This window comes from Brachyhypopomus gauderio, chromosome 2, assembly GCF_052324685.1.
Source record: "Brachyhypopomus gauderio isolate BG-103 chromosome 2, BGAUD_0.2, whole genome shotgun sequence".
Classification (NCBI taxonomy): Eukaryota; Metazoa; Chordata; class Actinopteri; order Gymnotiformes; family Hypopomidae; genus Brachyhypopomus; species Brachyhypopomus gauderio.
Genome location: NC_135212.1, coordinates 28,981,617 through 28,995,075, shown reverse-complemented (window position 1 = coordinate 28,995,075; position 13,459 = coordinate 28,981,617). Strand labels below are relative to the sequence as shown.

Sequence of the window (13,459 nt, the reverse complement as noted above, 5' to 3'; positions counted from 1 at the left end):
CTTTTTGCTTATATTTATATTAAAATCAACGTGTATTACACCTCCGTATGGATCCCTCTCTACCCTCAGGTTCACCACCGAGGTGAAGCACATTGCACAGGTGATGAAAGATGTCTGAAACATCTTCTTTCTCTGGAAACTGCATAATTCACTGCAATTTGGAATCTCTTACCTTTGTTGGACATTTTTCAGAGCAAGTAATTTTGTTTTAGATAAGCATGGGCACATTTTCCTGTTTAAATGTGATTGAGAGGATTGAGCAAGTGAAATCATATTACACTTGACAACAACAGACTGACCAAACTATGTTCTTTATTAGAAAGACACAATACATGGAGAACACCCCACAGAGCTCTACTACTTGTTAGATGTTACATGCCAAATATACAGTCCTATACATAAAAGTGCAACATCATTATGAATCAGCAGTTTATTTATTTGATCATTCTTACTAATTAATAATGTATTCACCATCTTTTCTTAAGCACTGCCCTGGATCTGAAGTGCCCTTGCTTGAAGTTCCTCTAAAATAGATTTTAAAGGCACTTTCACAACTCCATACAACAGAGGTACATGGACACACTGACAGAACGTCAGTCAAGTAGAGGCTCTGCTACAAAGTACAGTTATGTAGGGAGAAATCATTTCCCAAGGTCCATATGAAACCCTGAAACTAATACGCAATATAATAAATCATTTTTCTGCCTGCAATGCACTGTACAGTACACCGTCTTACAAAAAGGAACCTATATTAAAATGTTATCATTACAATGTAATAGTTAGTATTTCAAAAGAGAAAATAATAGTAATGTATAAAATACATTATGAAATTTAAGCAAAAGATATTATTTTAATTCCCCTTGTTAAGCTTGCAACATTAGTTCAACAAGAGATGATTCACACTTGTACATGAATGAAAAAAGTGGAAACACACATGAGCACACACATGCAGTCTCTGATGTTCTCAATCTATGCCAACAGTGTTTGATTTTATTCACTGTGATTAACAAATTAACCTTTACTTGTACTACTGATATTTAAAGAGATCTTAACATGAATGTCAAATATGATTTATCCAAATGTACACTTGGTAAGTGTGCATTGTGAAATGTTGTTTACAAAACACTTCAGACACAAGTTATTTTCAAAAAGCTTAGAGTTGATGACGACATAGAATTTCTACAGTAACAGTCAGTGTGTCCATGGCTATTAGCATCATTCCTTTGTTTGGTGAAACTATAGAAATATTGCCTTGAGTCTTTTTGAAGTCTTTTCTAAAGACTTAAAAAGTTACTTGCATATCATAACTAAAGTTTTATATAATTGCTCTACATGCTCTAAAGCTAAGAGGTCTGCAAGAGAGAAAGAGAGAGAGAGAGAGAGAGAGAGAGAGAGAGAGAGAGAGAGAGAGAGAGAGAGAGAGAAGAATTTCTGACATACTATCACTGATATATCTAAAGGGGTGCATGTGTACAGCTGAGTGTAGTTATATTTGACTACAGGTGCACAAGACTGACTTTACAAGACTTCAGAATGCATGGGTGGACAGACAGGTGTTCATACTGATAAAGAAGCCCGTTCCGCATGCATGGGTGGACAGACAGGTGTTCGTACTGATAAAGAAGCCCGTTCAGAATACATGAGTGGACAGACAAGTGTTCTTACAGATAAACCGTCTAAAAAAGCAAAGATGATTTTTTTTTTTTTTTGAGTTCTTACTACTAATGTTGTATTTCATTCATGACAAGAGCAACATTAGTTACAATACTAAACTGAGAAACTGCTCTAGAGATATCGAGGCTATTTAACTTTCAAGGAGTTTATAGATATTACTTTAATTACTATCAAAAATAGAATATTCAAGGTAAAGTCTTGCACACACTACTTTTCTTGGCCTAAAAAACCCAACTGCCTTTCAAAATGAGAAATTAGCAGCTTTATTGAAAAAGAAAATGACTTTGTGGCAGTGCTGCTTTGCTACCAGTAAACCATATTCATTACTTATAAACTCATCAACTATAGGCTCAGGTCCAACTAAGACATAGAAACTACTTTTCCCACAATCCCAAGGCTGTAAACAGAGAAACAGAGCCTGCTTTGTTTCTGTATTATTCACATTTAGCAGTCCTCTAGTGGATGTAAACTACCAACATGAAATTATTCTAACCACACAGGAAGCCTTTGTGATTTGTTGCTTTCTTTTACATCATAGTTTCTTGATCTTGTTGTAATTTCTTTACATATAGTCACACTACGAATTACTGAAGGACTAAGATGTTCTATGTACATGCAAGGAGTTACCAGATGCACATCGTCAACTGCTTAATACACACTGCACCTATTTTGCATTAGAATTACGCTAAAAAATTCTTCATTTATTGAGGAAGACTGAAGAGCAGAATAGTACATGTGTATATGTCCAGAAACAAAAATGGCAACACGTTTAACCATGCAAACGTGTATCTTTTGTGTATTCATTTGTCTATGATGGAGACGTTTTCATTACAGTTTACATTAGTATGTAAACATCCCTGCCTGTGTCCCCTCTAGACTCTGCCAATGAGCTAGAGTTTGTTTCGACTGATCTGGGGTCAGCTGTGAGGCTCATACAGTTTTACCACTGAAAAAGACCTGTACAGCGTACAGACTGTATACTGAACCAGGTTGTGCAGGTTTTAGTCCACTCTTATTATGGAATCTACAAGGGACATTTTAGAGAAAGCTATATATCCACATGAGAGCCAGACAGAAAGTTCAGAGACAATAAAATCAACTAAAAAGTACCGCGCCCTTGGGGTTTGCTAGGACGTCCTGCGCCTACTTGTGGGTCCTTTACCATGGTGGGCTCACATGGTGCATGACTTGTCCAGTGGCTCCTGGGGTGGGGCAGCTGGAGGCTGAGCCGAGCTCAGCTTGGGCGGGGCCATGGCGGGCTTGGGCCGCAGAGCAGGGGGTTTGAGCTGCACACCCATGCGCGGTGCCACAGCAGGCTTGAAGGTGCTCAGGGCGTCACCGGAGGAGCTGGCACTGCGGCGCAGGAGTGGGTCAGCGCTGGCCGACGGGGCTGGCCGCAGCAGCAGGCCAGGCAGGTGGCCCAGCGCCTCGCCGGAACCGGTTGGGCCTGGAACACTTTTCATCTGCTCCAGGGTGTCCAGCACCACGTCAGGAGCATGCTTGGCCGAGCTCTGCCTCTCCAGCTCGCGCAGTTCGTTCAGAGCCGTGTTCATCGTCTCCTCTATGTCCTAGCCAGCCAGAGGGAAAGGGAGAGGGAGGGAGAAGATAAAGAGGATTCTTTAATGCCACACCAATTAAGTCACACTGTACCAATTCATGGTAACTGCACTATGATCACACCACTTTACTCTTCCAACCACCATAATGTGAAGCCAAAAAATGCATGGTAAAAAGTTCCCAGCTGACAGTAAGGTAATGGTTTCAGTGAGTGTCCTCTCCCTGAACTCTAGTGCTGTTCTAAACAAGCCTTCCCTGAAGCCCACCATGATCATCAACGCCATCTCTCCCTCATTACTGATATCCTAATGAGTCCCACCAAGAACCCAAGTTCATTATGTGTAATATCTCACCAGACTGCAGGTCCCTTGCTGCCCATCACACAATCAGTTCCACATAATGGAACATACGCAGGAAGGTTTGTGGTTCTGCTGTATTTCATAGATTGCCCATCCTTGTCAATGAGGACTTTGACACCACCGGTACTGGTGGTGTCATGACATGTATTAAAGTGAAGGAGAGTTGTGCAGGGTCAATCTCACTCTCTCTTCCAAATTCCCAGCCGGATACAGTTGCGAGACAAGTCATATGACCACTGTAGATGGGACTCTACTGTAGCACAAAGTCCATCAGAACACCACTCCAAAAAACTACAGCAGAGCACCAACTGTTCGCCACAAGCTTTGGGAACACATCAAAGGAGCAGCATTTCAACATTACTGACAGCTGTCATCTCTGACCTCCCGCTTACCTGTGCAATGCTCTCAGGGTCCAGGCCTTTGCCATGGGCCTCTGAGAAGCCCGGATACTGGCCCGAGGACGTGGACCTGCGGATGGGTGGGCTCTCCAGCTTCTTGAGGGACTCGTTGCGGCTGATGTTGGTCAGGCTGCTGTGTCCCGCACGCCGCCGCCTGTCTGGGCTGTTGATGGGTAATGGGCCCCGGCTGCGCAGGAGGTCCCGGGGGCTGTAGTGGCCAAGCACAGGCGACCCCATGTCTGCTGTCCTGTGGCCGCCGTGGCCCTGCGTGTGGACCACGCAGTGGGCGTCGCTGGGACGTGCTGGGGGCCTGCGACTCGGGGGGTCACTCCTCTTTCTCTGTCGGCTGGTGGGAGATGGGGTCATGAGAGGATCACTGTTTAAAATGTGCTCAGCTGACTCTGTATCTGTATCCACAGTGTTTGTGTGGGTAAAAAAAACTGCAGTCGATGATGTCACTGCAGCAGACTGAGGATCTTTGAGCCTAGGGTTAGGGTCAGGGTTAGGATTAGCCTTAACTATACAGGGGTGCATCACCATATATGTCACTAGATGTCACAATTATGCAGCCAATACACATGTTTACAGATTTTTGTTTACATTTTGTTTATTTATTTATTTTTTAAAGAATTTTCAATTTTTAGTACAACATTAAACTAACAATTAGGTTATATTCTGAACAAGTCAAATTTCATACTAACATGAAACAGTTACCGTATTGTTTTCTGTGTTGACAGTTTTAGCTATCCACAGTCAACTAAAATGCCACACAATTGTTCATCTAAAATTCCATATGCTTAATCAGGCCCATCAGTGAGTTCATTTGTTGCTGTTTTAATCTGACCCTTAATGAATCCTCTCTTATTTCCCAGATAATGGGAGCTGTTTATTTCTTCAGAATAATTTTTACCATTATTCAGTGTAATTACTTTATTATTAGTTAAATATTTTGTAGTTAAATGTTTATTTTTACAGAAAAGGTCATGATTGTAACGCGGGGGATCCCCCGTCCGCGTTACATGTCCCTCTTGGTGGGTGCGCATCCCGTCGCCGGGGCAGCTGTTGGAGGACGCGGCGTAGGGTACGCCTGCCGCCTCTCAGTCTCCTCCCTTCAAACTCCCCCTAGGGGACCCCCGCCTCCTCTGGGCGATCTCTCTGTCGGCCGTGTCCCGTGTGTGGGTTCCTCCACCTCCATCTCCCGCTCAGAGCCGCCTGGACTCCAACTCATCTGCGTGTTGGCCCGGGAGCAGTCCATCGGGTTGCCCTCGGGGTAGGGAAGAGGCACGCCTTTTCTAGCACACCTCTTCTCCCTCACAGTCTCACCGGGGTAGTCTGTCGGCGTTGGGCTTACCCTCTCCAAGTATGACGCGCCCTCGGAGTGGTCAGACGGAGGAGGGCTTACGTCATGTTCCTCCTCCTCGCTGTGGCAAGCGGTGGGAGCTGAATACTCCGACGCAGGAGGGCTGACGTCGTCTTCCCCCTCACCGTAGTATATGGTGGGGGCGGAGTACACCGACGGCGGGGGACTCACATCCTCCCTGTAACACTCCGTGGGAGCAGATGTTACTGACGGGGAGTAGCTGGCTCCACCGTCCGTCTCTTCTTCTCCCGAGTCCTCACTCCTGAACTCTTCTTTGGGAATGCTCACGCCCACCATCCCCACATACACCACCATCGGGTCCCCCGGGGAACATGACGACGACGTTCTGGGAAACCCCTGTCTGCCAGCCGCCAGGGGAGAGGAGTCCCTCATCGGGGAGCCAAATCCCAACCCCCAAGCTCACTGGGCAGCCTGGAGGTAATGTTCCGCTTTCGACTCCTCCTTTGCCTCCCGTGTGTAACGCAGCAGGGACGCGCATACCGGGTCCCTCTCGAGCTCCTCCTCTGTTGCGGGAGCATCGTGGCGTTGCACAGGGGAAGAGGGGTGGTGGTGTCGGCTCGCCCTCTTCCCCTTCTTGGCACGGGACGAACGTCCTGGCTTCATCTCTGTTTCGGCTCGTCTTTCTGTAACGTGGGGGTGCGGGCGGAATGACGAGGCACAGACTCCAGCTCGCACACTCACACTTTTTTTTTTTTTTAAGGTTGGGCCACTCTAGTGATAAATATGTAAATTAAGCTGAAGGCGCTGGAAAATACTGAAAATGGACCTTCAAAGTGCCGTACAAGTGCATGAATTCCACCTTATAACTTTGCACGCACAAAAATCGAAAGGTGCACGACCTCACGATGCGACTGCGCGTGGTCAAAGCGGAGCCACCGAGATTGTGTCATTTATGTCGCACGGACCCTTGCTGCAGTCACAACGTGTCAAGTGAACCTAGGCTCTGTTCGAAATAGCCTACTACATACTACTGGCGTACTGATCGAGCCCCAAATCAGTATGCCGTATGCAGTATGTGACCAAAATGAAAATTTCCAGTACGCGAAACATACCCAGATGACCTACTACTTCCGCAAAATATTCCAGTACGTGAACAGAGCTATCTTCGTGGTGTACTGCATCCCATCATGCAACGCGGCCAGTTTCATATCATCCGTAAAAAAAAAAACATGGCGGACGATGCGGAGCGAGAGTGCAAGCATAAATGTATGTATATTTTTCATAAAAATCTGCTAGATAATACATTTTGTACTGCTCACTGTTTTAAAATAAAAAAAATGCACTAAACAACCGCTAGCTAGTAATCAGTCCTTTTTTAGCTAGCTAATTAGTTTTATCTTAGCAGCCTATAAATATAGGCTAGCTTTGAAACCTATTAACTAAATTCCCTACAAGACGCTTTTGTAAAAAATAATCTGTATTCATTTTACATTTTAAACACATGAATTGTGTATTACTGCACAATAATACTAATAATATGGGTGATTACATGTTCACGTGACCCCATAGTATGCTTTGATTTTGTCGCATACTGGAAACTGAACTGCATACTACTACGAGGACCAGTATAGTATCCAGTATATACTGACTCCACTATGCAGTATCCAGTATGTAGTAGGCTATTTCGAACAGAGCCCTAGATTATGAAGCTTGGAGCATGCGCAGTTTTCTCATAAGACCAGCCTGATCGCTTGACCCTGTGACAGCGCCAGCTAACATGTTTATAATTGTAACGAGTAACTATAAAGCACGTAAAAAAATGTATCGGAGTAAAAGTATTAAACTGATGGAAAATATGTAGTGAAGTAATAGTGGAAGTAGGAGGAAAAAATAATACTCCAGTAAAGTACAGATACAGCATTTTAGTACAGTAGTGAAGTAGTTCTACTTCGTTACTATACATCTCTGCCTGTTGGCTGCACTATGTGATCATGATGCAAAGCTTCATAACAGTTTGGCATGATGGCTGATGCCGAGAACAGCTTCAATGTGGAAGAATAATGGTCAAACACACTAATCCAAGAATGTGCAAGTGCACTCTCTGACCAGCAGAGGGTGCTCTACACCACATTAAAGCATGTGTTCGTGCTCAAATATGCAAGCAGGACAAACCAACACAGGCTCTTTGAGGCAAGTCAGAGCAGCTTATGTAGACGAAGAACGGATTCTGGAGTGACCCAAATTAAAATGCTTCCACTTCAATTACATGTACAACCAAAAATTCTGGTGTGAAATCTCGTTTAAATACCTAAAAATTTTAGATCACAACCTAGAAAGCTACACATACAAGCTTGAATACATTTATTCAATTGCCTTGCCAAACTTTCCAAACCTTTTTTGGTAAATGCAATGTTGACATTGCTTTTGTTGAAATGAAATGTATCTGCTGGATTTATGAATCCAATCTTTTCTACCAGAAATAGCTCTTCAAGAGGATATCTGTCTGTCTCTGGAGAGTTGCACTTTATGATTTGATCACTGTAATCTCATTCTGTTTACTGCACTGCACAGAATTAGACAGGAAGCTCTCATTCTCCTGAAGGAAGTAAGATCTTAACTGTTCTCATGCAGGGAGGAGAATGTCTAAATAAAGACAAATCCAATAAATGATTTAGAAGTGAGGAGACACTGCTGTAAGTCAGAGGAGGGGAAGAGGGAGAAATACTACGGCATAAGATGAAGACGACGCATCATTAAGTGGGTCTTGCATTCCTGATGATCGGAAAAATCAGACAGTGATGTGATAAGTGCTTCAATGCAACCCATGTAAATAAACCTAAATGTTAATTAAGTGGAATGCTTTTAAATCTAAATGAAAGCAATGGGGATGAGAAGACCAAATGGTCTTAAGATGGTTTTTCATGCAAGATTTTAAAGGTTACACAAGAGTGTGTGTGGAAATGAGACCAGGGGACAAACCATTGTTGTGTTCTGTTTTTGTACTTCGCATTGTGATTAACAGTGAAGGCTTTATTTGGGACATGTGCTCCATTGGCAGCTATATAGACTGAATGATACACTTTTTACACTGTATGTATTGAGTGGCAATACACTGTGTGTTAATGGGGAAACAGTTGCGTTGTCTCACCTGCTGATGTAAGAGTCAGGCAGCCTGTCTGTCGGGGAACCCCGATCTCTGCTGGAGCTCATTTCCTCTCCTCCGTGGCCACTGCTAGTCTCACTGTCAGCCTTCTGGCTCAGAGTGTCTGAGAAGGCATCATCCCTGAGACAAAAACCACATGAGCACAGTCTAAACCTCAGTGGTCAGCTTGTAGCGAAGCTGCTCCAAGTACTGCAGTGCTAACCAAACTGACCAAAAGCAGCACATCTCATCTAGTTTTAAAACTTAACATTAATTTTAAATAATTAATCAAAGACCAGGAGCAAAACCATGACAACACTAACCCTGTGCTCACTGTGCACCTATGAGCCAAGAATTCTCCATCTAAAGGGACTTTGCACAGATGCTGTGTGTCCTGTACGCTGAATGAAATCACAGCTAAGAGGACAACATAGCTAAGCTGGAACATCACGCACACCCACTCCTGACAGCATTCGCATGTCTACATATCACTGAGATGAGTCTCCTCTTACCCAATGCATGGCTGTTATCAGTGTACAACGTTATGAGCTGTAGCAGCACACTCCTGGCTTATGGAGAATATCCTGTCTGCATGGGAGCTGTTGCACAGACTCAGTCTTTCTGCGGGATTGAGCGCCTGACACTGGCTACCTTAGCCTTCACCTTGTGAATCCCCTCACACCGAGCTCACATCAGCAAACAGCCAATGCATCAATTATTCACTCTCTCACATGTGCACACACACATCTTTCTCTGGGTCTGGTACCACTCAGGCTCGCATCTCTGTGCATTGCCCTCTTAGCAAGAGATCCAATGTGTTCACTCTTGCTGCACAGGTTTCCTGGGCAGCAGTCATCATGGCTATGGTATTCGCTTAAGAAAGAGTTCACAGTGGACTGAACTGCAGTGATGTAATGAAAGGGCCTTCCCACTGCTGCCAAGATGAGCTAACTAGGAAAGGACAGCCAGCAAGTTAATCACATGGCCCACTGTTACTGACTGGCTAAGCTTATGTTCTATGGTTCTCTTTGCCTTAGAACCTGGCAAACTGAAAACATTACAATTAAGAATGATAGATTAAATTCACCAATATGATGCTGTGGCTGAGCAACTAAGTTTCAGTTACCTATCACACAAAGAAAGTGGAACTGATTGATTTAAAGGAGGCCATATCTGATCATTCTGTACAAAGTAACACTGATGGTTAACTGAAATATAATAACAGGAAGTTTTCCAAACCAATTTGGTCTAAAGAAAGCAGTAAACATCTGCAGGAGAGCAGAGGCCTTGAATACGAAACTTAAGTTCGACAAGATTTCATTATTGGACCTTGTGAGAGCTGGAGGTGCTATAGCAGTCAGGGCTACCTAAGTGAAAACCTGATACCAACACCAGGGTCTGGCAAAATGCTACAGAGTTGACAAAATTCTCCAGTGTTCAGTCACAGCAAAATTTGTGAATCTGTTGTTGAGGAATATATGCTGATGTCCTGAAGCAGGTTTCAATGCAAGAAGTGGGAAACACCTTTGACCTCTGGCCCCGGGACAGAAGAACACTCACATGTCCTGCACCACGATGTACTGGTGCGGCACGAGGCCGTCGATGCCATTGTGCCGACCCTCCCACCAGTCGTCCGAGGCCCGCTGGTAGAGCAGTAGAGACGCTCCCTTCTTGAAGGACAACTCACGTGCTGAACGGCCCACATAGTCAAATTTGGCTATGGCTTCGATGGGTTCACCTTCTGCATGGGACACACACACACGGGTACCAATGAGACATGCACTTTAGAAACAGATCAAAAGAATCAACAGCCATGTTGACTCTTATCCTAGACAGATTCAGACAGATTTCAGTGGCTGCCTGAGGAGTAGGACCATAACCAGCATCGGAGGTGATGTTTACACAATCCACTTGGACTGGATCCACATGGACTGAAACCTTTGAGCTCATGCCACTCCCCCAGGGCCTGAACACAGGCTTTTTGTGGGTATACATTTTGCATTTTTAGTAATCAGTGTTTGACTGCAGTAATATCACCAGTTTCAAAAAACTGGCCTGCGTTCCAGCCTCTGCTGCTCTGACCCTCTCTATAGGAGAGCACAGTGACACAGGGCTTCCCTGCATGTAAAACAGCCTCAGGTCTGGAAGCAATGCCTCGTCCTCTCCTGTTGCTTTAGCAACGCGTCCTGGCTGAGAGCTGGGCCTATGAAAGGACACTACATCACAGCTCCCAGATGGAAGGGGCAGCAAGACAGCGCCTAATCAACGCGTTCGATGCACAGCAGCTACGTCTTAACCGCATGCTTTCCTCTGAATCACAGTAAACTTGTAACAAAACGATGAGTGTAACCACTGTGGATGGCAAAGGCACTTTAAAAAGACAATGCAGCTTCCCGGTTTAGATGTCGAGCAGGGAAGCAGCACAGGCCGTGAGGCGGTGAGTGCAAAGCAGAGCTAAAAATAGCTGCCGGGCCTTTATCTCTCTTTTTTTGGTTTCCATAGCCAATTCCCACACGTCAGGTAATTCTCTCCCATCACACAGGAGCTGCCTAGCGGGGAGGGTGAGGCCGGTCACATGCTTGCTCTAAAGCACACACGCAAAAACACTGCATCATTTCAGAACCGACATGCAACGTGAGAGGCTGCTCTGTCGGTGGAGGCAGCACAGGTCACCTGGTACCGGCTCAAACATGAGGAGCACCGAGAACACGGGCTGATACATGACAAGGACGTCTGATCACTGAAGACACAGGTACATGCATGATGAGGAACAGTCTGATCACCGAGGACACTTAAAGCACGGAACAATATCTTCTTAATCTATTCATATAACATGAATTATATCACCCCCTTACATGGTTGTCTTTGGCCTAATTTGCACACAGTGAGAGCAGGGTACAAAGCAAAGAGACAATGAAACCAAACCCAAGCCCACAATTCAGCAGTGTCTCTGTCTCTATCAAAAACCACCAGGCATAAAAGTCCTGGAATGGCCAACCTGCAAAAATATGGGACTTTAAGATAAAACTGTCTAACACCAAAAATGTGCAGCTTGACAAGCTACACAGACAAAATCACAGCTGCTCCACTCCCAGCTCTGTCCTTCACCTCCATCTCTGACATGTGCATCCTCTCCACTTGGTGGCCAACATCCTGCACCCGCTGTATGTTGCTCTCTCAAGGCCCTATTTGCTCTCCACTTCACCCATTTCCTAGTGTGCATGGCCAGACTGCAGGAGGTCACATAACCCAAAATGGGCTCGACCAGGATACACAGAGTGCCTAGCAACAGTCACATAAGGTGCATATACAATGACAGGCTTGTTTTAGACATATGGGCCAACAATGCATACACAGCATGAGAACTCAGCCAATGGTGCCATGACCCCACTCCCTCCAACACCTGCACTAATCACTAGGGGCCATACAGTGATCCTGAAAGGCACTTCCAGGAACTGGTTTCCAGTCAACTCTACCTACCCAGTGGGGTGGTTGCCAAAGTGTTAGAGACCACAGACTAAAATTTCTCCTGAGATTAGATGATTAGTTGCTAGTTAATGCCAGCAATCTGATCTAAGTGTCTTGTTAAGAATGACAGACAAAACACTGTTAGCATTGTGGGCATAACTACGCGAGAACCGAAGTCATCTGAACAAGACATGAGTGTCCTACTGAGAGTCACTGCTGGGAAGAACCTCCTCCTTCCAAACACCCTGCTAGGGCAAGGATATTTGGAGCAACCTAAATGGCAATTAAGGTTTTTAGACTTGTGGAGATATATGAGCTGCAACAGAATCACATCCAGCATCTGTGATAGCTGATAGGAACTCTAAAAAAAAACATACAGCTAACCATGTGTCTGTGTGAACTCTGATGGGCACATGAGAACAGGCCCACAATGAATGTAGAAATGCTGAATTAGGAGATGTCTAATGGCTTATATAGCTTGTCAAATGAGAATTTGGGTTCTCTTTCAGTTTCCATGAGAATAGGATTTGTCTTTCTGGCAGTGTTTGGAGAAGCACTGATTGGAGAGATGATAACAGTGGAGCCTTGGGAATAGACACAGACACATGACATAGATAAAGCTTAACAGATCAAATTTAAACTTCCTTTAACTCCCTCATCAATAGGCACACCTGCCACACACACACACACACACACACACACACAGGCAGTGTTTTGTGAAGTTTAAAAGAAAACTTGTATAAAAAAAATATAACTTCCTCCCACTCCCAGAAATGAACCATGTCCATTTTCAGTAGAACTGTATGGAGTTCATTGTTCTGACACACTATTCCTCTTATCCTTTGAAGGGCTACCCAGAGGAGGCAGCTGAAAGTTCACAATCTCACTCAATCTTGATGTCTCCCCCTCTCTCCAGCCTGGGCTGGTTTGTATGTAGCACCTTTGTGTCTGGGCCTCAGGAACATTCATTCTTAGGCTTCTTTTGTATTCCATCCCCTTTTTGCTAGGGTTAGGGTTTTTGGTTAACCCGAACCCTAACCCTAGCATACACTGTGGGCTTTTGGAGTCCTGTGTTGCTCTCCTCCCAGAGGGTTAGAATAAGAAAGCATGACCAAGTTCCCTAGCCTCGCTCCCAAGGTTAACCCTAACCTTAACCATAAGCCATTAAGAGGGCTGAAGAGCAGGACGAACATCACAAATGATCGAAGCTTGTTCAGCTGGAACACAATCAAAATTGGTAGTGGCTTTTGTTTGCCGAATCCCAGCACAAGAGACAGGCATTAGCATGAAGTCAGCTATGTGGGTCAGCTTGATTACACTCTTGAGGGCTTTAAAGTTTGAGTAGATGACAGCTAGCAAATTGGTTTCAAAGCTGTAATCACAATGGGACGCATGCAGAATATTTAATTTGTGCTTTTTAGAGTCCTGAATCCCACTCAGCAATGGGAGTAGTTCTGGCTAATTATAATGTGAAAAAGAACAATCTACTCCAAACGTGACAGGCTCTCTGCACTCAATCAAGTCTCCACAATCACTTGGG

The 13,459-nt window shown here is 44.6% G+C and overlaps 1 protein-coding gene across 2 annotated transcripts in view; it reads right to left on the bottom strand.

Moving 5' to 3' along the window:
• Nucleotides 1–292: 292 nt before the first annotated feature.
• The window catches only part of srgap1a (SLIT-ROBO Rho GTPase activating protein 1a), a 69,434-nt gene continuing 56,267 nt past the window's right edge, over nucleotides 293–13,459 (bottom strand). For both annotated transcript variants that reach the window (XM_076993619.1, XM_076993629.1), the window contains exons 19-22: nucleotides 10,012–10,192; nucleotides 8,458–8,592; nucleotides 3,983–4,334; nucleotides 293–3,242 (exon numbers count right to left, since the gene is read on the bottom strand). In XM_076993619.1, coding sequence (XP_076849734.1) covers nucleotides 2,847–3,242; nucleotides 3,983–4,334; nucleotides 8,458–8,592; nucleotides 10,012–10,192 — 1,064 coding nt within the window. In that variant the 3' untranslated portion in view covers nucleotides 293–2,846. The remainder of the gene's footprint in view (nucleotides 3,243–3,982; nucleotides 4,335–8,457; nucleotides 8,593–10,011; nucleotides 10,193–13,459) is intronic.